Source organism: Sitophilus oryzae, unplaced genomic scaffold (assembly GCF_002938485.1).
Source record: "Sitophilus oryzae breed Bouriz unplaced genomic scaffold, Soryzae_2.0 scaffold_41_pilon_pilon, whole genome shotgun sequence".
In the NCBI taxonomy this organism is placed as follows: domain Eukaryota; kingdom Metazoa; phylum Arthropoda; class Insecta; order Coleoptera; family Curculionidae; genus Sitophilus; species Sitophilus oryzae.
Window position 1 is genome coordinate 2,853,056 of NW_022146996.1, and position 26,064 is coordinate 2,879,119.

At 31.2% G+C, this 26,064-nt stretch overlaps 1 protein-coding gene across 1 annotated transcript; it reads left to right on the plus strand.

The window, feature by feature from the left end:
- Positions 1 to 4,534: 4,534 nt before the first annotated feature.
- On the plus strand, positions 4,535 to 17,858 carry LOC115885761. The gene is made up of 4 exons (XM_030904771.1): positions 4,535 to 4,600; positions 4,657 to 4,718; positions 13,214 to 13,322; positions 17,233 to 17,858. The coding sequence occupies exons 1-4, from the start codon at positions 4,589 to 4,591 to the stop codon at positions 17,314 to 17,316; spliced, it is 267 nt and encodes an 88-aa protein (XP_030760631.1). The 5' UTR covers positions 4,535 to 4,588; the 3' UTR covers positions 17,317 to 17,858.
- Positions 17,859 to 26,064: the final 8,206 nt, after the last annotated feature.

Consider the following 26,064-nt stretch of genomic DNA (forward strand, 5'->3'; position numbering starts at 1 on the left):
TTGATATGTTGTCGATTTCGGCCTCCTTGATGAGATTAACGGAATTTTATCAATTTGCCTTGATCCAGGTCTAATAGCAACCTTTAAAAAAATTTAACATCATTATCTTGCGAAAGTTTTAAATAAGTACTCATCGATTTCTCATCAAAAAATACGAAAAAAATTACTATAAACACGGGTATCGAAATGCATAGTTTTAGAGTTACAGGATGTTAAAACATTTTAAAATTAGAATTTTATTTTTGTAATTATCTAAAAATACTATTATTTTTTATTTTAAATTGCTGTATGTTGGAGTAATTGTAGTAATAACTAATAGTAATAATATTTAATAATAAGTTAGCTAAAATATTTAATTTATTAATTTTATTTTTATTAATTGTGATTAATAAAATTGTGTTTATCTCATCAAGGAGGCCGAATTCGACAAAATATCAAGAGAAAACGTTTAATTGGCATTAAACGAACTACACAATTTTGATACCAAAAGAAAAAAGTCAGTGGCGTACATGTTTTTTTTGAAAAACATTCCAGTGATAACCCATATGCACGTCCTTGATGAATTTATCGACACTTTTTTAGCATTAAAATATGTAGCACTTATAATAACTTTTACCCTCAAAATTTCATTCGAATCACTTAAAGTACTTGGAAGAAAAGCATAATAAATCGAAAGATTATTAAGACCCTGTAGCTACGAAACAAAGCTGAATCGGACTTATGTTGATATGAAAACTAAATCTTATTTTTACGTGAGGAATCTCTCCACGGGAGATGGCACATGTTTTTTGAAATACCCTGTATAAATACAGGGTGGTGCTTCTCATACGACGCGGAGGCTCCAAGGAGAACGGTAGTTTATATCGAAATGAAATTTTGGTAGCATATGTAGGTTAATTGAAAGGATTTTATAGAAATATATAGAGTTCTACAGGGTGTCCACAAAAAAATGTTAAGCATCTTAGTTGCTTTTTTTGTAATGGAACACCCTATATATTAACTGATTTTCGGATTCTAGGAAAAAAATAACGGTGAGTTTCATTAAAAAAGCATATGCCTAAAATGTAATGATTTTTACATATTTCACATTTTGTGAAAATGAAGAATAAATTTTCAATTTCAGAAACAACTACCTAAATTGTAAGTTACCCTGATAGCCTAAAATTTGATTACTGTAACTATTATATGTTAAACCAAATTAAAATTTGACCCGAAAAGTTATACAAGGCGAGACAAAATTAATATTGAACATTAGTCAGTTTTAAAAGCAATGTATATGTATGTATGTATTTAAAAGCAATGTACTCCTTTATTTTAAATGGAACGTCCAGTATATTATTCAATCCTGTTCAATGGAGAATTCATATATCTTCAAAATACTATTAGATTGCCTACCACTTAGACCAAGATTTTTCTAGATATTATAATTTTTATGATTTTGCGTCAGAAGATCTTTATTATTTGACAAAATCTAGGTGGCTATGACATACCTTTTGTTAATTTGACAAAAATAAAAGGATGTGGAGTACTGTAATAAAAAGATACACCAAAAACACATATTTTAATTATTACAGAATTCAAATTAGATATAAACGTATAATTATATATAATTATGTGACAAAAATTAGCTAGACGAAATCAATTGCTCAAAATGCTTTCTTTCCTGTTCACTGCATAAAATGATTCTCTTTTCAAAAGAAAACATATTTTCATGTTAGTTCAGTCATTGGGGATCTTTGCTTGGAAAAAAGTCCGGAAGTTTTGCAACTTTGCTGGTTTATAGGCTTTGGGGTCCCTAACTTAAAATCCATAAAACCCACATTTCCAGACTTGTCGCCGGCGCCGCCATCTTGGCAAGATGGAGTCCAAAATCGGTATTTTGTGACTATCTCGAAAACTATGTGTTTTTCGCGAAAATTTGAGGAGAGCAAAATCAAAGAGAATAAAATTTCCTATAAAAAAGGTTTTATGAAAATTTTCGCTAAAGTCAACCGTTTAGGCACAAAATCCCTGGAAATTTTACAATTTTGCGGAAAATATGATATATTATGTAGGTATAGTCGATTTTCCGAAATCAAATGTCGATTAGGGTTCTCTAAAACTAGTTTTAGTTTAGTTTCTTCAATTTTGTCATAAAACAGTGGCGTATCATTCATTCGCCCATTAATTTAAGAATAATTAATTTTAATTATTGAAAATGTGTACTTGTTTCCACATCACCCAAGAGGTAAAGTATATGGCGAGTTTATTTTAATGTGGTCTCCCCGGAGGCCTACTCCACTAGATAAATTAAAAACTTTAACTTATCTGCACAAGCCTGACGGATCTGGCTCATTGATGTCAAAGTCGATCGAGTCTGCTGTGCTGGGTTCATCAGGATGGTCTCTCAATATGTCCAACTCTTCATCTTCAGCCGCCAGAGGAATATCTACAGGCAAGTCCAGCTCCACTTCATCGGATTTGTCGAGTGACACTTCAGTGACTTTGTCACATTTCCCATTGCAGTATGCACAAATCATTGAACATTTTAATCCTATTTTTCTGCATCCGCAGGCTTTACCATAGTTGTTGGTTTTGCATTTACAGGATAAAAATGCCAATAGGAATTTTGGAGCTGCATCTTTCAACGTTGTGACTGGAGTAATGCCTGTTTTTGTTTTCTTCCAACCCCATTCTTCGGCATCTTTGGTACAATCAGACCAATGCTGAACCTGGTGGTAAGTTCGCAATGAATGCTGTCCAGCATGACAATAAATTATTCATAAATTAATGAGCGAATTAATGATACGCCATTGTTTCATGACCAAATTGAAGAAACTAAACTAAAACTAGTTTTAGTGAACCCTCATCGACATTTGATTTCGGAAAATCGACTATACATAATATATCATATTTTACGGAAAATTGAAAATTTCTAGGGATTTTGTGCCTAAACGGTTGACTTTAGCGTCATTTTCATAAAACCTTTTTTATAGGAAATTTTATTCTCTTTAATTCTGCTCTCCTCAAATTTTCAAGAAAAACGCATAGTTTTCGAGATATTCACAAAATACCGATCTTGGGCCGGCGGCAAGTCTGGAAATGTGCATTTTATGGATTTTAGTTAGGGACCCCAAAAGCTATAAACCTGCAAAGTTTCAAAACTTTCGGACTTTTTTCCAAGCATGCCCCTTTTTTGATCCCCAATGACTGAACTAATATGTGGAGTTCTGCCTCGAAAAACAGCTACAATCATTTCTCTCATGTTGTCGACAATAGTGGATTGAGTTTTGTAAACACTGTCTTTAACATATATCCCTATAAAAAAAAGCCTAGACTAGATAAAATCAGGAGCATTTAAGTATTCTAGTAATTGGTGAATGCACGCTATATTCACCAACTAATAGAATCATATCAGTTCTCTCTGATGTAGGATAGGTTTCCATTTTCGGAAAAGTTCTGAGAATTTTTTTGTTTTAACTGACACAAAATGGTTAACTAGTTGCTAAAGCTAAACTAATTAGACATCTATATTGAAGTAACATCAGACATATCACAGTCATCTAGACTTTATCAAATAATAAAGATCTACTCACACTAAATCATAAAAATAAAAATATCTAGAAAAAACTTAGATTGAGGGGAAGGCAACCTTAATAGTGTTTTGAGGAGACATGAATTGCCCATTGAATATCGGAATAATATACTGGGTGATTTAAACTAATGTAGTACCTTGTTTTTAATGGTCACCAATTTTCAACATTATTTCTGCCTCACCCTGTATAACTTTTTGGGTCAGGTTTTTCAATAGTTATTTTAACTAAATATTAGGCTATACCGGGTATATTCTAATTTAGGTAGCTTTTATTGAAATTTCAAAATTGTTCTTCATTTTTAGACAATGTTAAATAAGTCAAAAACTTTACATTCCAATCATATATTTTCCTAATAAAGCTCATCTTTATTTTTTTCCTGGAATCTAAAAATTAATTAATATATAGAGTGTTCCATTACAAAAAAAAAATAGAAATTTGATGTGTAATTTTTTTTGGGGATACTCTGTAGAACTCTCTATATTTTTAAAAAGTACACAAGCATTAACCTACATATGCTCACAAAATTTCATTTGAATACAAACTGTCGTTCTCCTTGGAGCCTCCGCGTCGTATGAGAAGCGCCACCCTGTATTATATCGAAGGCTTCAAGAAATAATATCTTAAAAATTTTTTTTTGTAAATAGCAAAAACCAATTGTGAAGCTTTATTATTTAGAAATCACTTTCCCTAAGTTCGCATTGATAAATATGTATAATATTTTACATGCTTTGCACTTTTTAATTATTACATATTCAGAACATGAACAACATTTAATGATTATACACAACGAAGATTTTACTCGAATTGTCAACCTGTGCTCAACATACTGATGAGACTTTTGACCCACAAAAGTATCGAGAACACTTTCAATGTCGAATATATCCCATACAAATTTCAAAATATCTTTTATCTATAAATTGAACCTAGCTTGTTTATTTACCTCACTTTATTTGTTTCTTCTCTAATGATGTGACATGTGAAAATTGCTTTACTTGCAGACGTTACTTTGAAAAATGAAAATTTATGTGAGAGTGTATTGGAAGTGTATAGTTTTAATTATAATAAGTGTTTGTTGTTTTAGGTTTTGCTTTTCCTAGCTGTTGTGGTATACAAGGAGATATCTTGTAGTTATATTAAATCCAGGTGAGGAAATTAAAATAAGATTATAAACTAAGCGTATACACAAAATAGAACATAATATGGGAATATTAGTGATTTCTGAATAATCTAGCTGCAAATGTAAGCAATCAAAACGAAATTATATTTTAAAGCCGGTCCCACAGGATGTGGCAAACACATGAACACATGAACATTTGCCACATCGTGTAGGAGACACACTTGTGAATTGCAATATTGTGGAAGCCTATGCCAAATGATGCGTCCAACGTTGGAAGCATCGTGTAGGATCGGCTTAAAACATATTTTGGTATGGTATCTTCTTTCTGTACCTATATATTATGTGCAGTTATATACTGGGTGCGTCCCAAAAGTGGCTCACCACTATAACTTATTTATTTTGTCAGATAAAAAAAAACGACATTTAGTATGTTAGTAAATGACATAAATTAGGACTGACCGGTATATTCAATTGTTTTCGGTCACTTCCTGTTTCACTGGACAGGATTACAACTTTTGATTTTTAACGGGATTTTTAATAAAAAAAAACACATCACCCTCGGTATTTTTTTACTTTATTCGATAGAAAATGACACTCTGAATAGAATGCCATTTCGTGCGTTAACTGACATTTTCGCATATTGTTTATTTGAAATTGTAACAACCGGTTCATAAGGACAACTTGACTGGAAATACCAAGTTTTTGGTACCAAATTATTCCTAAAAACTGCTGTTTCCAAATATGCAAATGAGCCACCCTCGTTCAATTTGAAAAAATAAGGTATGATTAAAAATTTGATTTGGGCATCTTTTAACCGGCCAGGACAAGACATTAAAAATTAGATAATCAAAGCTATTTTTCCAAGGCTCCTTGATTAAAAAATTGTGTTTTTAACACAGCCCATCTAAAGGATTGGAAACTAAAATACGATTTTTCAAGCGAAAATATCAAAAGTTGACATATGATATGTCAATATATTTAGAGTGTCATTGTCTATCGAATAAAGTAAAAAAATACCCAGGGTTCCATTTAAAAATCAAAAGCTGTAGTCATTTCCGGTGAAACAGGAAGCGACGGAAAAGAATTGAATACATAAATCACTCCTAATTTATGTGATATACTAACATACCAAATCTTGTTTTTCTACTTGAAAAAATAAAAAAGTTATAGGGGCCAGAGCGGTTTAAATGTAAATCTAGGGAGGGTAATTTTAAATAAACATTTTTTTAAAACTAAACATTCTCCAACCCAGTGTGAGCACATATCAAAGTAAAATCTCTGACGAGGGGTAGGGGACAAAAAACTCACAATTTTTTAAGATGTTTATTTAAATTTAATTTGCAAACAAATTTGGTCTCTATATGAAACGTAAAAAGAACGTAAAAAACTATTTTTACGCGTACAAAATATTTTTAATTTATTACTTTTTCAAAATTTCAAACTATGCACTCTGCATAGACGCTCATCCGCGCATAGGAAGCTTATTACCAAACATTTACGACGTTTTCTACGTAAAAAATTCACAGTCCTTTACAAAGATGCAACCGGGGAAACAACAGATTTAAAGATTCACTGAAAAAGTAGTAATGTTAACATTAAATAAAACATTATCAATAAAAATTATGCTATCGCACCTATCCCTAAAACAAACAAGCAAAAAAACAAAATAACATACAAAACATCAGGTTAACATGATGACAGATCATGATCGATGACAGATAAAGAATTCTTACGGAAAGTTACACTTTACGATATAATTTTTTAACTGTTAAAGGCAAACCCCATTTAAACCACAAAACTTTTTAATACCTACTACTGTATCTAAAAGACATTTTTTTTAAATTACTAAATTCTTAGCCACGCATCTGTTTTTCTTGGCTGTTGTGCGTCACGTTACAGATTAACAGGCCCACGTTTGCACCACAAGGCGATGCTGCAGACCACTAGGTAGACCGGTCGTTGTTATACAACTTGTAGTCAATTTACACACAAGAAAAAAGTTTTTGATAATATTTATCAAAAACTTTTTTTCTTTTAAAATGTGTTCAGATTTTGTAAAAAGTATAAGTGAAAATCGCAAAACTTAAATTTGATATGAGTTTCTTAGTTTTTAAGTAATATAGCCCAAGTAGCATTTTCACGACTTGCGACCACATGTTTACTAAACACAACGTTGGATTAGTTACAAAAAATAGTTAGCTCCCTACCTTGGGTATTAAAATAAATTTAAACGTTTTTATAACGTTATGCCGACGTTGGACTAGTACTACAGCAAAGTAGAAGCTTCTGCGACGTCGAATAAACGTTGTCTTGTAACCTTTTTTGCTTAAGTGATCTTTAGGTGATTCGGACAACGTAGTTACAACGTTGGACAATATAGAGTTTTCCGACGTCAGTTTCAGGACCTATTCCAACGTTATGCAAACGTCGTCTGTTTTACTAATTCCAACGTTGTTTAGATTTCCTTATTCTTACGTTGGTAGGACGTCGAGTCACTACCTTTTTGCAACTGTATTGAACCGTAACCTTAAATTTTAAATTTTCACTTCATTGTTCTGTTTGGTCAGACAGTTCAGTGCTGTTTGTTTTTATAAAAAAAAATTTAATTAAAATGGGACATAAGAAAGGTACATATAAAACTAAATTTAAATATACATCAACATATATTACCGATAGTTTATCCACTCCCTCGTTTATTTATATTATAGAGGGCGGCACAAGCTAGACTCTAGGATGACTAAATTAGGCAATCTTGCGACTAGTATACTACCTGTTAAGGCCGAACTGCGACTTTATTAGTCCAGTATGCGACTACTTGAACTACTCCATCTTAATCTCCAAAACAACAAAGTGAAAGCCGCCATGTTGTTAAATAAGAAAATGTTTCGTTCCTAAAATAGCAATTCCTGCTTTTGAATACATTAACTTGAAATATTTGACACTAAAAAACACGCGGAAACAATTTTTCGACTGCGAATAAATTATTCTCATTTTACTAAAAAAAAAAATTCAAGAAAATTTTTAAAACTTCTTTAATTTTAAGGCCCATTAGTATTTTTCAAAGTAGAAACAAAACATTTATCAATAAAGTTGTTTGCGTTTAACTTTTTTTGCCTTGGGTAACGAGTTACAGAGTCGGTTAAAGTGTTTCAATAATTATGATCTTCAAACATCCTCCACACTTAAATACTTTTGTTTTGTTTTCCTTCACTGCCATCTGACATATGTCTCTAACTAAATCATAAAAATAATATTTTTACTATAATTATCCCAATTTAGGATGAAACGCGACTTAGACGCCATATTAGTTTGTACTTCTGTGAATTAGGATTTTAAACAACGTTGCAGTTTGTACTAAATTAGGCTGCTAGCCAACGTCGGTATCCAACGTCGTTTCGACCCAAAAATTATTCTCCAAACTAGTGCAGACTAGGGTTGGCACGAGGTTGTGCCGATGTTGCGCCCCGACGTTTGGTCGCGTGACACAACGTTGTCCCGACGTCCAAATGCTGCTTGGGAGTGGCGAATTACAAAAATTCCTTTTCAATGAAAATTAATCAGTTCAATGAATCAATGAAAATTAATTAATAAACTACTAGCTTTTTCCCGCGACTACGTTCGCGGTACACCTCGAATCGTTCATGCATTGATTTAAATGATTTTTTACTTCTTTATAGAGAGCTAGTGAGCATATATGATTTTTATTTTTCATCTTTTTTTTATTTATTAAGAGCACTAATACTCTCTTTATATGTTATTTTTTATTCTTTGAAGAACAATTAAGGAAGATATATTTCGTTATGATGTCACTAAATAAACCCTTGTATAAAATTTTATACTGTCTGGTTTATAATGTTATAGTATTGCATTTTCGTACAGCAAACTTTCATTCCCTATTCTACTCCCTAAGGGTATAAATTTCATAAATTCGCTTTATCTTTGTGCCAATTTTTATGTGTACAATCCAGAGGTCACCAAGTTTTATATAAATTTTTACTAACTTTACCCATTTGGTTGATGAATTTAAAAAAATTCTTCTAATTCTTTTTTGTAGGATTTCATTCTTCTAGACCAAATAGTAAGGAATTTTCATAGAACAAACTGTTCCGACATAATTTTACTCTCTAAGAGGATGAATTTCCTAAAATCGCTTTGTGTAGCTAATTCACTAATGTCGTTTAAACGAACCTTTGTGCTAATATTTATGTATCTAAAGCTGGCGGTATGAACTCACTCCTAAAATATCTAAAAACTTAATATATAATCTAACGGACACACCACTGACAATGACAAATAATTTATTTCTGGATGTATTGTGTGTAGGTGTTTTTCAGGTATGTTCATAGATAAAAGAAAATAATCTTCTATTAGGTATGTTTTAGTATTTAGTCCCTTTACACAAAGGAATAGCCATTAAGCACTATAAAAAATACTTCATAACAAATCTACACATATATGTGTACCTTTCAATTAAAAAAAGAATCATCAAGATTGGCGAAGCGGTTTCGGCGGGATGGATGCAAAAAAAACCCTTTGAGCTTTTATATATGTATGGATTAATTATTTTTCCAACATATTTTACTTTGCAAATTTTTATAAATATTCAGTCTCGCCAATATCGTAGTCCACCGTGTCCAACCTGTTTAGCCAAACGTAGGCCGATTCCTATTCGTGACCCTGGCCGATGGAAGAGTCTTGAAGACGCTCATCCGCGCATAGGAACAAGTTGACTGCGTAGCGTATTGCGTATTAATCGATTCTGAAACTTTCTATCTCATGTATAACATGTTACGCAAGTTTATTATTTTAATCTCGATTTTAATAGATAAATGTGTGAAATGCCACCTGAATATCTTCCGCCATGACATGTTTTTACTTTTTTGTTATGGTAAAGTGATTTCTATATAAACTTTATTTAATAACGTATATTTTCCTCCATTTGTGATTTTTTAATTTTAAGCGAAAATTAAGTATAACATTTTAGGAAAAAGAAACACTGTAATATTTAAAAGAATAAGAAGAAATTAGTCTTATTTTGAAAGGAAAATATAGAAAAAACTCTTTCTATAGAAAAAAGTTTTTATACTAACCAGAATCCGGTGACATATACGCGGTCTCACCAGAAACATTACTTATTACTTCAATAACTTGAAGAATATCTACTTTTAATAATGAACACTTCAGAAATACACCAGTAAAAACATTTTTTGTTTGAGATTAAAACTCGAATTAAATTATAAATATTAGTTACCTATGTAGGCCTGTTTAAATACTTAATAAGTTACCTAGCGAAAAAACCTGTGCGCGTACCTACCACTATTGTTACAGGTTAATTCGTTAAAGAAATATGTTACACAAATTTAAAACGCTAAAATTTTAATGGTATTACTTGTGCATTATTGGCCTTATAATGCAATTAGTTGGAATTATATCTTCTTTAAATATAATTAGACTTTTTAACAACTTTTAAGTTACCTAGGAAAAAATATGTGCACGTTGTTACAGGTTAATTCGTTAAACAAATGTGTTACATATTATTTGTGGTATTAGTGGTATTATATTGGAATCAGCTTGGCATTAGTGGCGCATTATATGAGAAATTTTGGTATTTAATTTGTATTTTTGGCATTACTTTGGCATTAGTATACAGACATTTGTCAGCGGTTTACTCCTTGTAGATAATCAAAAAGTTTTTTGATAAAATTTGCTTTTTATGTCATATCATTTCTATGAAAAATTACATTAGATTTTTATTAAAGACGCTGGGTAATTAAAACATTGACTAATAAAGCTTGTCCACTTTAAATAAGGGGTCACGAAATATCCTCCTTGGACTGTTTGGGTTAAGGGGTGTATAATAAATTAATCCTTGTTTTATAATGAAAACCATAAAACATTTATTTGTGAGTAAAATAATGCAATGGTTGGATATCTCTCCTTTATAATTAGGTGACTAAAAATACACTAAAATAATTAGAAATAAAATCTTGTACTTATTTAGTAATTACGTCAATATTAATTAATTGACTTTCTATAGTCTATTTTATTTTACGTACAAATATATTATTAAATTTTAATCTAAGCATTAAGTAATAAAACACTTTGTGCCCACTTATATCGTAAGAGGTTACGAAATATACTCTTGGTTACACCCCTTACAGAAAACAGTGTAAGGGGTGTAAGTAAATTGTATAATCCCTGTTTTTTATAGTAAAAACCATAAAACATTTCTTATTTGTGAGATTAAAAAAAAAACAAAACAATGCATTGGTTTAAATAAGTACATTCAATACATATGTATGTGTTTGGTTTGGTTTGGTGTACATTTATATGCCCAGTATATTTTTGTTTAACAAACCAATCAGGGAAAAATCCAAAACCTACCGTTATAGGAGATCATCATCATCGTCATGTAGCCATCGTTGTCCACTGCTGAACGTAGGCCTCCTCCATATTTCTCCATGTCTCTCGATTTTGGGCCGTCATCATCCAATTTCTAGCAATCCTCTTTACATCATCGGTCCAGCGTGTCGGTGGTCTGTCTCTGCTACGTTTGTCTGCTCGAGGTCGCCATTCTAACAATCTTCTAGTCCACCTGTCTTTAGATGTTCTCGCCACATGACCGATTAGGAGGTATAAGATGATTAAACTTATATAATGACAACTACTTATCGGATAACAAATTAATTACTACTGTCAGCTACTGTCTAGGTAGCATATACCTAGAGTACCTATACCTACCTATGATGTAGGTAGATTAAAGCTTATTTTGACTTTACCTCTCACTTCGGTGTCACAAGCTGAATTTTTCAGGGATGGAAGTACAGTATATAATATGGGGACCCCTTTCCGAAGGTAGTACAAAATTAGACCAGGTAAAAGGGCACTATCATCAAAAATCGATATATTAATACCACCGTATAGAGAAAACATATACTTATTTTTTGATCCAGTACACAATAAAGTCTTCGTAGGGAGTATTTTTTTATAATTATTTACAAAAAAACATTTCCATTAGCGCTTATGACCAAAAAAAACTTTAAACATGAATAACTCATTTCAATCATGCGAAAATTTGGTTTAAAAATAGACTTTTTTTAATATAACTTTCATTTAACGAAAAACGAAGGCTTAAATGAAAAAAAGAAATGAAAAAAAGAAACAATTTAAAAGTTTCGCTTATGTCTTGACAAGGTATCAAAGCAAACCCCATATTTTTTGCTTTTAAACTAATAAAGATATATCAAAAAACAATTAGCTATGTAATGGCTTTTGCGCGCGCTGGCCGACTGCCGCCGCTGCGCCGAGATTTCCTATACCCTTGTATATATGACGTCATGGTGTGGCAAATGTAGCATTTTAATTCGATTTGGGCTCCCTTATATAGGATAACAGAAACATTTTCAATGTTAAAAGGTCTCTTGGTAAAAATCGCTACAAGTAATGCTTCTCGAGATATTTGAAATCGAAATTATCAATACCGGTCATCATTGACATAAATTCAACATATATGTTGACTAAATAGTTATTAGACTGAAATCATAAATTTGAAATGTTTTTGTGCTAAAAGTTCAACAGAAACTGTTTTATCATCATTTTTTTACAAAGAGATATTTTTTACGTAAAAAGTCACAGAAATGTATATTTTTTCGCTCGGTAGTTTTATACAAGTACGGACAAAAGTTATTACTCTTCAAAACAGTTAAAACACATGTAGGTGGCGCCCTCTATTAGTAGGAGTCATATTGACATCAAAATCAAATTTCTCATGTCAAAAAACTCTCAGACACCAATTTTCATCCAAATATTGACGTTACATCAGAATTTATTTGGAAAAAATCGAAATAAAAATGAAACTTCTACACACTGTATCTCTGAAACTAAGCATTTTAGGGCCTACATTTTATACGAACTTTTTTACTTATATATTTTATCTGCAGAATATGCTGCCGAAGTTTCCGGAATACAATTCGGACCACCCTGTATATTTTAGAAAAACGAAATAACAACAAACTAATACAAGTAAAAATAAGCTGAATATAAAATAATGTAGTTTAAAATGTAGTTGTAGCCATATAAGTTGCGTTTAATTGTAAATTAATTGATACAGGCAACAACAAACCATTTAAAAGACTTAAATATGTATATTACTTTTTATTTTAAGATGTTAAAATCACAACTGTAAAATAGAATATATTACTGAGGCGTTATTTTCTTCTAAGATTTAGGCTGTCTCGTTGATTGGTTTTAATTGACTTCTAAATACTCTTGAGAATTAATACTATTTTTTAGAAGTTTTTCACCTCTATCTGGTAGTTTTATTACCTCCAAATTTTTTATATTTTATATAAAAAAAATTAACTATTTTTTTCCACTGTGACATTAATAGTTATTCACGTTTAGTAGTAGTTATTTTCAAAATATATATTTTTTAAATTATAGTAAAACAATCTCAAATTGCTATTAATATTTTCTTTATAGCATCCATAATATTTTAACAGACTCAATATTTATATTTCAGCAAGTATTCAACCAGTTCTTCACCAATTCACAGTGACGATTTTGGTAGATTATGGAAAACAAGAACAGAATGGAAATCTCACTGGGTAAAAGAATGGCATATAAAAAAGGTCGGTCAAAAATTTGAGAGAGAAGATTTTTTATTAATCTATTTTATCTATTATTTTTTTTACCTATTACTATGGAGTCACTATGGAGTACATCATATAATTTTATTTTATTTTTATTTATTTACGCAAACTTAAAAATTGGTAGTATTGAGAGAAAGAATAATTATATGTTTTATATATTAAATTGATGAGTCGATCTCTTAATAAAGAAAATGTATTTATTATTATAACAGCAAAATCATCAGATTGTTGAAGAGCTGTGAAAAGATCTTTTTAGATTGAAAGTAAGGCCAAGTGGCGATAAACGTTTATTTTTCATGAAATCTCTACTATAAATTTTAATGCATTTCAAACATGAAAAATGTATCTCAACCCAAGTACTTGTAAATGGTGTAGTAACAAACAAAACAAACAATTTTTTTTCTAGAAATATATTTCCAGGATTATTCTCCTTAAATTTTAAAATCGAAATTATCATATCAATTATTAATACCTGTAATTTATTCATCAATTTACGTTGGTCAATAACATTTTTTGTTTGTTAAATCACTATTAAATGCGTTGGAAATGTATCAATATAACAAGTTTGTTAAATCAGATGTTAAATGCGTTGGAATTTTTTTATAGGATTCTTTAAATTTCGGATCCGCAAGAGATAAAGAAAAATAATTGAGACATACGAGTACCTATCTGCAAACCTTATTTCTAAATATGTATAACAATATTATCTAATATTTCATAAAATAAAATTCACAAAGATATTTGACTTAGCCGCTTTTATTAACATATCGAATTGAAATAGCACAGAGACTTTTCTGTAATATCTGTTGTATCATCTTCTTGCACCGAATAAATAACGCGCTTTTTTATTTCAGATTATTTTATTTCTGTGGCGTGTTCTGAAATACAACGGGTTACATCATTTCTAATATTCTCGGACAAGGCCCGAAAATTTTTTCCAATTTGCTGTAAACGTTTTTTGAATTTTCATACTACGTATAATGAGTCATATGAAATATCCCCTTAACGAAATGTGATATATCTCCTTATGAAATATCGGGAATATCCCCTTAACTTCTAAGCCTACCGAGCCTTCACGACTTGGGTCCGTTACAGTAAGCCCCCCCGGTTGAATATTTCCCTTAAAACTTTAGCACTGTATTGCACTCACCTAGCACTACCTAGCACCCAACTTACAGAGCTAGCACCACAACTCCTAGCGAGTTACAGGTCATTTTTACCGGGGGGGGGCTAATGTAACGCTAGCCCCCCCCCCTCGGTTGAATATTTGCCTTAAAACTTTAGCACTCTATTACACCCACCTAGCACTACCTAGCACCCAATTTGCAGAGCTAGCACTACACTCCCAGAAGAGTTATAGCATATTTTCACCTGGCGCACAGTGGGGCGGATGGTAATTCTAGTGGGACAAAACATCAGTGATGTTTGGGACTTTATTATCTTGTAATACGAGATAATAAAACTAATGGGCATAAAACTGTTATAATATATATGACACAAAAACCGTACTGTAAACTATTGCCAAATAAATAAAATTATATCAGGTGAAACACTTACAAAAAACTCTATTTAACAGTTATTTCTTAATTACTTTGTAATCTTGTTACACCCTGTATATTTTATTTTAAAAAATATTATTTTATTAAAAAATAAATAAAATAGATGTTTAATTTTAATTTATATATATATATATATAGTAAGGATCTAAGACAATAGTTTAAACTTTTATTAAAACTAATAAATCATTTAATTTTATTAGAAGTTATAAGAAATTTAAAAAAGGCTTTTGCATATCATCATGTTTTGTTTAACTAGAACATCATGTGGGTGTTTTTGTCTTGAGGAAAATTGCCGAACTGACTATTGGTGTCATTCATTGATTTTTTGAACTCAGTGCCTTTTGCGAGAGTTTCAGAGTTTTCAACAATTATTACAACAGCATCCCTACTCCCACTAGATCTAAAGCTCACAGTACTTGCAAAACCCAATCTTCTTTTGAAAGGTCCTCTATTAACCCTTTAACGAGTCTTTGTTTCGTGTTTATACTAGCCGATTGAAATTAAACTTTTAAGCGTCCACACCTTCAGAAAATTCTTGGCAGCTAACTTCAATCTAACCTATCCGGTGAATCGGTGAGAGACTCCTAAAAATTATGTTTTTTTTTTCAACAATTTGGCAACGCCCGGTACAAATAAATATCGGCATGGAAACTACAAATATTCTAGCATCAAAATTGCTTACTACTTTTTGGTAACTATTGGTTACTCAAAAGATCTACATCATTCAATATATCGATATTTGATAAAAACAAGTGAAAGTTTGATATCTGCAGAACAAAAGCACGAAATATTTTAACGAATAATATACGTGTAGTATAAAAGTAAATAACATAATTTGGTTTTGGAATAGAATGTATAAGCACTTGTAAATATTTTGTTTTCGTATATCCTCTGCCTTGCTGAGCAGAAAACGACCTTTAGTTGATAAAAATGTATCGAAATACATACAAAGAATATATATAACCAAAAAACAATTGATGCATTTTTATATCTATTGGAATGCCTACTATTAATTCATCAGTACACATTTTTTGGCTTATTTCTAACAAAACGGTTTTGTCCCGTTAGAATTACCGTCCGCCGCACTGTGCGCAAGGTGAAAATATGCTATAACCACAGACTTAACTATGGCCACCGTCCAAAAATATTCTAATTAAAAAATTTTAGGCGGTGCATGGGCTATAACTACCTATAACTCTTCTGGGGGTGTGGTGCTAGCTCTGTAAGTTAGGTGCTAGATAGTGCTAGGTGGGTGCAATACAGTGCTAAAGTTTTAATGGAAATAAAAATAAAGCGAAATAATAAATACACTATAACTCTTTTGGGGGTGATGTGCTAGCTCTGCAAATTGGGTGCTAGGTAGTGCTAGGTGGGTGCAATAGAGTGCTAAAGTTTTAAGGGAAATATTCAACCGGGGGGCTAGCGTTACATTAGCCCCTCCCGGTAAAAATGTCCTGTAACTCGCTAGGGGTTGTGGTGCTAGCTCTGTAAGTAGGGTGCTAGGTAGTGCTAGGTGGGTGCAATACAGTGCTAAAATATTAACGAGTTTGGAGAACCGGGGGGGGGGGCTACTGTAACGGACCCGATGTTTTGTACCACTAGAATTGCCATCCGCCCCACTGTGCGCCAGGTGAAAATATGCTATAACTCTTCTGGGAGTGTAGTGCTAGCTCTGTAAATTGGGTGCTAGGTAGTGCTAGGTGGGTGCAATACAGTGCTAAAGTTTTAAGGGAAATATTCAACAGGGGGGGGGGGGCTAGCGTTACATTAGCCCCTCCCGGTAAAATGTCCTGTAACTCGCTAGGGGTTGTGGTGCTAGCTCTGTAAGTAGGGTGCTAGGTAGTGCTAGGTGGGTGCAATACAGTGCTAAAATATTAAAGAGTTTGGAGAACCGGGGGGCTACTGTAACGGACCCGATTATATCGGGGGGAATATCACTGTGGTATTTTATTGTACAAACGCAGGAAATTGCAGAGGAATTTTAAGGTATTTCGGAAAATTTAGGGACATTTTGGGGAATGTCGCGGTATTTCGAGTGAATTTCGGGGAATTTCGAGGATATTTCAGTGAATTTCTAGTGAATTTTGGGGAATTTAGAGGAATTTAGGGGTATTTTGAAAGAATTTGGAAACTTTTGGGATATTTCGGGGAATTTTAGAGATTTTTGGGGATTTTTTCCAAAAACGGTATTTCAGTGTACAAATTTTGGCACTGATTTTTTTCTCGGATTATATAATTTATAAGTTTATATGATTCATTGAACGATATAAACTTTTTCTATTTTTAAAATGTTTACATTATGTAAATATACTAATTGTGATTTTTTACAGATTTACGTACCAATTTGGAAGAAAGTTTGGACGCCCGTAGAAATAAAGGAATGGCTACCACTTCCAAGTATATCTCACAAATAGATCCACTTTTGAGTAGTATTACGGCGTATAATTGTACTCTTTATACTCTTTTTACTTTTATGGAATATAAAGAAAAACATTTAAAATAATCCTTACTCATAAATAATTGCCATTGTAAGTTAACCAGTTCATTTTATAAAATGCATTTTGAAAAAATAGTTTAATTTCCTTTTTACTCCAGAATGCAAAGTATATTTTTTGTCTCTGTATTCGTGGAAATAGATATCTATTACAGAATTAATAATTTAGTACATCATCAATCATAATTTATTATAATAAATAAAGGCCATATTACATTCATCTATAAATAATCATTTTAATATCTAATGTTTATTATACATACACATAATTACCACTCTCTCATTTGAATCCGATGTTGTAATGAAAATGGACTGGCTAATCTAATAACTATTATACTTTAAAAGTAATATTTTAATATACCGGTGTTGTAAACTGATGCATTATTACAATTGTGATAAAGCACTATATTTATTTAAACTATTTATTTTTTTGTTAATTTGTTAGAAAAATATTACAATTAAACCGTGTTTAATAATAAAAGCAACTTTGTCAATTGGTGTCCTATTTCAAATTCCTGTAAAAGTTCCCCTAAAAACCGGCGAACTGGGTAACTACAATAATTTAGTTGATTACGATACGGAGAGGGAACAAACTATGAGGCATCTTCTCGTATGCCCAAATTTTCCCAATATATTATGTAATCAGAGTGATTTGGCGGAGGGAAATAGCAACGCTCTAGGGTGTACCAAGTAATGGATATCCTGTATACCGGGTGCGTCTCAAAAGTAGCTCACCCCTATAACTTTTTTATTTTATCAGTTAAAAAAACGAGATTTGACATGTTAGTATATGACATAAATTAGGATTGATTGACGTATTTAATTGTTTTTGAAACACTTCCTGTTTCACAGGAAATGATTACAACTTTTGATTTTTAAATGGCATCTTGGGTATTTTATTACTTCATTCGATAGAAAATCATACTCTAAATAGAATGACATATCATATGTCAACTTTTGATATTTTAGCATATGGTTTATTTGAAATTATAACATGGTTCATAACGATAATTTGACTCGAAATACTGTGTGGTATCAAATTATTCGTAAAAAAAATGCTTTTCCAAATATGAAATAATCATTTAAAAAAAATTGAGATATGATTAAAAATACGTTTTGAGCATTTTCTAACTGGCCAGGACAAGACACTAAAAACATTAGACGATCAAATCTATTTTTCCAAGGCTCCTTGATTAAAAATTAGTTTTTTTAACATAGACATGGCACTCTAGATTGATTTTTAAAATACGATTTTTTAATAAGGGGGAATGTCAAAAGTTGACTATGATATGTTATTCTATTCAGAATGTCATTTTCTATCGAATAAAGTAAAAAAATACCGAGGGTGCAATTTAAAAATCAAAAGTTGTAGTAATTTCCGGTGAAACAGGAAGTGATCGAAAACAATTGAATACAATCAATCAATCCTAATTTATGTTATATACACACATACTAAATCTCGTTTTTTTTATCTGAAAAAATAAAAAAGTTATAGGGGGTGAGCCACTTTCGAGACGCACCTGGTATAACTGCCTACGTGCATATATGTTTGCTTGTCTATATTGTCCAATGTCTATTTATGTTGATTTTTTGACTGTTCTTTTTTAAATGTGTGCCCTTTTTTAATTTGAGTCGTTTTATATTTTTTGATATTTTTTGTTGCATCTTACACTTCTATATTTTTTGTATTTCTGGAATTTTTTTATTCTGAGTTGGACACGAATAAATAAATAAATAAATTTTAAAAAGGTCTATACCTCTGTGACCGATTCATCTCTTCAAAAAAGTCTAATACTCATTAGACTTTTATAAAAAAAAACAATATAACATACGAATCTCCTTCAAAACACAAAATACAGGGTCCGGCAATAGTGCGTCGGGCATCTGTAGCTCCTAGAATAAAAAACATGAGAATTTTGTTTAAGTGCAGACCTAAAGTATGTACCAGGATGTATTTCCGGAAAATATTTTAACTTCTATAGGGTGGCTCAAAAAAGTGTGAGTGGATCTGGATGATTTTTTTTAAATGGAACCCCCTGTATATTTTTGCATTTTTGGCTTCCTTTCATATCATTTTACATAATTCTAAGATATGAGTAAATCTATTTCAATAGTTTCAGAGATATTCAAAAATAAATCAAAAATATATATTTTTGAACCCTTCTTAAAAAAATATTAAAAATACAAGAACTGTTCTGAAATTAAAACTATATTAAATATTTACTTTAGATGGTTTGTTCTTACCTTATTATATAAATATGGTAATCGTAAATCATACAGGATGTTCAATATTTTACGCCAAACTTTCAAAAATATAAAATAATTTTTCTTGATTTTTTTAAATGAAACACCCTGTATATTATTTTTTTATTTGATGGAGAATTAAAAAATGAATATTTTTTGTACTTAACGTATTTCAAAATTTTTAATAGTTTTCCGGATACACGCAGTATTATTTCATATGGCGCTTTCAATAGTAAAATACGAGAGAAAAATCATTGGGTGGCTTTGATAAAAATTTACTGTGGAAAATGCCATATGAAAAACAAAACCGGGAATATCTGCAAAACCGTTAAAGATTTTGAAGTACTCTAAATGCAAAAAATAATAATTTTTTAATTCTCCATCTATCGAAAAAATAATATACAAAGTGTTCCATTAAAAAAAACAAAGAAAAATTATTTTATATTTTAGAAAGTTTGGCGTAGAATTTTGAACATCCTGTATGATTTACGATTTCCATATTTATAGCAAAGTAAGTACAGACCATCTAAAGTAAATATATCTAATATAGTTTTGATTTCAGGACAGTTCTTGTATTATTAATAATTTTTTTAAGAAAGGCTGAAAAACATATAATCTTTATTTATTTATTAATATCTCAGAAATGATCGAAATATAACTACTCATGTCTTAGGATTATGTAAAGTGATCTAAAAGGAAGTCAAAAATGCAATAATATACAGGGTGTTCCATTTAAAAAAAATCATCCCGATCCACTCATACTTTTTTGAGCCACCCTATAGAAGTTAAAATATTATCCTGAAATACATCCTAGTACATACTTTAGGTTTGCACTTAAACAAAATTCCCAAGTTTTTTATTCTAGGAGCTACAGATGCCCGACGCACTATTGCCGGACCCTGTATACACTAAGATTTATTTTAACCCACACTAAACCAATCAACACTGCACAACAAACAAAAAATGTAATATATGTACATAATACCATGTGAATGTGATAAATGCAGTGGCGGAATAAGCCTGTCGGGGGCCCGGGGCGGCAAATCTAAATGTGGCCCCGGTCTATTTAGATAATGATATACTTCTAAGCACATTTTGTAAAAATTGAATGACGTACAATAATGGTTGACAAAATTCAATCATTTATAGAGGGTGTCCCAGGCGGAGCCTGCGTTAGAAGTTTCTAGAGAACTACAATATCATGAAGCTTTTGTGCATATTGTTGCGGACCCGTGTGAACTCGACCTAACCTAACTATATGTCCCGCCCTCAGATGACCTTAACATCGCATTAAAGAATAGACACCGTAATGATTCATTCGTTCGAGAGGAATCGAGTCCCACTGGAATGGACTAGTACATACGAGAACATTCGAAAACCTTCTCTACGCACCTAACGATCTATGGACTATTCTAGACTTCTTTACCTGTCGGTATAAAAGCCGGCGGCTGTGGCCTACAGGGGGCAGTTATAAATATACAGTTGACGCGCTAAAATTCAAAATAAATTCTTAGTTATAAATCGTTTGTAAATAGTTCTATAAGTCTTTTATCGTTATTGTTTTTGTTAATTAGTGTTAAATAAATAGTGTTTAAATAAATTGTGACTTTCTATCCACACGGAACCGACGAAAAACGTAACAATATCATTGTGTCACAATGAGATCTATCGACTAAAAATATTTTCACTATGGCGGCACTTTCGAAAGTACCGGAAGTTGACAGCAACTTTCTTATTTTAAATGGGTAACCCCATTTTTTATTACATACTTAAATTCTCTGTAAAATTTTATGAATTTTGATATTAAACACTCTATACCTAACGTTAACCGTTTTTGAGAAAAAAAAATATTTATAATTTTTGGAGGAAAAAAATTTGCCAGTTAAAAATATGTACCGTATGATCGAGAAAAAACGGCGTCAGCGATGGCTATGGAATGAAGATCGCGGTCATTTTATATGTAAATTTATATGGGAAATGTCGTTGATGTTCATTTCCCAGCCAACTGGACGCCGTTTTTTTTCGATCATACGGTATATAGCATAGATAAAAGATATACTATTAAATAGATAGGCAACTTATAATACATTTCAATTTTATTATACAAGGGCGCCTCTGGTAGACGGAGGAAGAAATACTAATGGAAGAGAGGGGTGCGGGGAAGGGGGGTTGTTTTAGTTAATTTAAAATAAATTTAGACATACATGTAAGAACACTTTGTGTGCTTTTAATTAGGTCGATCATATTATAAACGATAAATCAACTGAATTAAAAGCATACAAAGTGTTCTTATATGTCGGATATTAATTAAAAAATATATTAAAAATACTAGAAATAGTATATATTAAGTTGTTACAGTTATAATTTAATCTTTGGCGGTTTTCAGCAAATAGCAGGCAGTTTTACATAATTTTCCTCCCTTTGAAGTGAATTGGAAACGGCTAGGTATATAATTTTGGTGTAGGCAAGATTCCCAGTTTGTTTCTGTTTGGGACCTGAAATAATAAAAACAAATTAAATCAGATGTAATCATCTGCTGATCATGCTAATATAAAACGCGCGTCCTTAATTCCTTACATGCACCGTAAAAAAATTTAAATAACTGCTCTGCAAGTAGCATTTATTAGCAGTACTAATTTAAAAAATCTATAACTGTAAGTAGATATGTTTAATTTACTTACCATTGTATCCTTCGGAAACCAGGAGTACAACAATTAAACTCCATGATAAAAAATAATTAAGAGTTATTACAAAACACAAATTGTCCCACCATTTTTAAAAAACATTGTCTAAAACAGAATACTGGCAAAAAATCTGAAGGAATTTAATTTTACAATAATTCGACAAATCAAAACGAAATCAAACCGTAAAATCACAACAAAAGCGACTCTGAGTGACAGTTAAAAATCAAATTTTATTATTGTCAGATATTGACATTTACATTGTTAATATTGACAGTTTTAATAATTTGCGCCTCTGCATCTTGGAGGAAAAACTATTTTTAATGAACTGTCATTTCCATTTAAGTTTCCCAGCCATGGGTATATAGCCTAAATGTCAAATTTAGTGATTGCCACAGCCACTGTACCAAGAGAAGACATGTGGCTATCTATGTCAAAAATTAAATTGTCCTAATGTCATATAATAATTGCCGCAGCTGTCATGGAATTGAGCGATTAAAAAATTATCATAAATCATTTTTTTTCAAATGGAAATCCACTTTTTTTTATTTCACTCGTAAAAGGCTTTCGATACTTTCGTTTTTAAAATTTGTTACTTTTTTACTATACATGTTCCTGTACCAAAAATAAATCGTTTAGGTTGTAAGTTATTTAAGATTTAGCTTTAAAGCGTATATTTTTCTTGATTTTAATCAGTAGCCTATGACAGTATATTATCGATCATCATTTCTAAGCTAACTTTGCGCTGTTTTTTTTTCGATCATACGATATATTATTAAAATATCAACTATTAGATATCACTAAAAGACGAAAATACGGAGATATCTTTATATAAAAATAAACTTTTTAAACTTTTAAGCAGCAGTAGTTATAATATGGGAAATTCAAATAATTCATTTTCTGACAGATGGAAATAAATTGTCTTACTGTTTGACACTTAATGTCAAAGGAAGCTAGATAAAATCAAGAAAAATATACGTTTTCAAACTAAATCTTAAATAACTTAAAAACGATTTATTTTGGGTATAGGAATATGTCTAGTTAAAACGTAACGAATTGGAAAACCTTTTCACTAGTGAAATAAAAAAGTGAGTTTCCATTTGAAAAAAAATTATTTATGATAATTTTTTAATCGCTCAAGTTCATGACAGCAACCGCCATTATTATATGACATTTGAACAATTTAATTTTTGAAATAGATAGCCACATGTCTTTTCTTTATGTCACAGGGGCTGTGATAATCACTAAATTTGTCTTTTAGGCTGTACAATTTTTTTTGACAGGTAGTTTTTTTCGTAGAAAAATTTTAAATATTTTTTTCTAAAAAATTCTTCCAGGGAAATACCGCGACAAAATATCGCGATTTTGTAAGTCCTCCAAGATCCGAGGGGCCCCTTCGCTGTCTCAGGCCCGTGGCCCCCTTTATACTAAAGACTTCACTGCTCATCATCAGTAATGAAGCTAGAATACAATTTATGCTGTGCATTAGTTGTAATTTAAAATGTTTATTCAGTAAAAATAAATAATGAAACCATTGAAAAATAACTTAAAAGCTAAAATATATAAATTCAGTCTCAAAATATATAAAAAATAATAATTATTCGATATTTTAAGCTAAGAAAATTACCCCTTGATTTAATTTCCTAAATAGAAAATGCCATTGACATTTACTGGGGCTTAATAATTGATAATTAAGTAAATATCTGCTTCTATTTATACTGTTTATAGTTCCAACAAACTGCTTTATAACTACTGAACACATACTGGCCTTGTTTGGAGTGGCGGATATAAGGATTTGGGGCCCCCCCCGCGAAATTTTTTATGGGCCCCCCCTAATAGTCATAATAATAATTATTACGCCGTCAGCTGTCATTTGTTTTCAATATTTCCATTTTAGTGCGCAGGACGAAACGAGAACTTCTTTGTTCACATTTCTGTACCCGTTCACAAAACATCCCCCTTTAGAACTTCGTCTGTCATGTTAAGAAATGAAAGTAAATAATAAAGCGCCTCTCGTGTTTGTTCGCACTCAAAAAAATTCAATTAATGCCTGTATATATTTTTAATATATTTTTTAAATTTACATTTTTTAATTGTAAAGTACTATATTACATTTAAATGGAATATATTACATAACAATTATGTCTATTACAGGATTACAAGCTTGTTTTCTAACATTTTTTAAATAAAACGAATTATAAAATTTCAATATATGTATATTTGTCGTAGGTATGAAAAAAGTAAAATATCAAATGGACAAACGTTTACTTACATTTCAATAAAACTTCCACTTTTAGTTTTGCAATCCAAACGCAATATTTCTATTTCACAAATAAAAATATCCGACAGCACTAAAATCACTGAAACTTCCGCGGCTGACAACGAAAACTGAAAAATATAACGGCACTTTTTGTTTTGGACCTGCATATCAACATTACGCTGTACTATTATGTGTTTGTTGTTGAAATAATATAAAATATCTAATTATAACTTGTAAATTTTAATATTTCAACATGATTTTAACTACTTTTGACAATAACTAACTTTTTGTTATCAAGATGACATTTTAGACGGCAAATGACATATATGTCATAATATTTGAATCTAAAATATGTATGTAATATCGTAATATATAGTTTAAATTACTATAATGCAACTTTATGCTAAGAAAATATTTATACATTCACAAAATACAACAAAGTCTAATAATATAGTTTGAAAACAATGAATATTAAATTAAAATTGAAAAAGTTAAGCGCCCTTGTGTCAAAATTAGATGATTAAATTTTCGCAGTTTTTACACCATTTGATGACCTGTGGCGCCTCTAGTGTTTGTTCGGGCGGTTGGGCTTTTACTCCCGCTTATGGCCATTAAAGAAAAAGTTCTAAATGGGGATGTTTTGTGTACCCGTTTTCTCGCCCATCAGGTTGTCACTTGTCAATGCGCGACAAGTGGGTAATTGGACAATATCGTTAGGTATTCGCGATTAAAGTTCACGAGAGATGGCGCTGTCAATATTCCAAGATGGCCGTTTAAGAATACCCGTTTTAAAAGTTCTTATGACGTGTTGTTTTCTTTTTAAATTTTTCTTACTTTTAATTGCAGTTAAATTATATTTGACTGGTCTAATATGAATAAAAGAAACATTTACGGTTTTTTACAGTTTACTAGGTGACGGAAAACGCCTAATTGTTGATGATAAAGCTCTTTTAAAAAGAGACGTGTTAATTTTTTTTGGAATAAAACGACTACGAAAACATGATTTAACGATAAAGCTGGGTGGGTTTAGGTGTCTAACCCCAACGGTAATGAACATACTAAAAACACTTTAATATCCTGAATTGTGGGTACCAAGAAAATTAGATGTAATTGTATCCGCAATATGGGCTCGGGAAAACACTGTGAACACTTATTTGCCCCATTATTGTACAATAACAGGTAAGGTTATTGTACAATAACAGGGCAACACAATTCTACAACTACGTTACCGATTTATGTTGAAAAAACGATCTTAAAATTTTGTGTTAGTATGGTCACTTTCTTTTAACCATTTTAGGTTACAAATATCACCAAATCAATAAAAAACACATTCGGGGTTTGCGTTTTTGTTGCTTTATTCTTAGGTACGAGTTTTAAATAATATACGTACTTATACGAATATAATCTTCTTGCACAAAATGAACACCGCAAATTTTCTTGTACGACATCCACGTTTCGATTTCCACTATTACATCCATTTTGG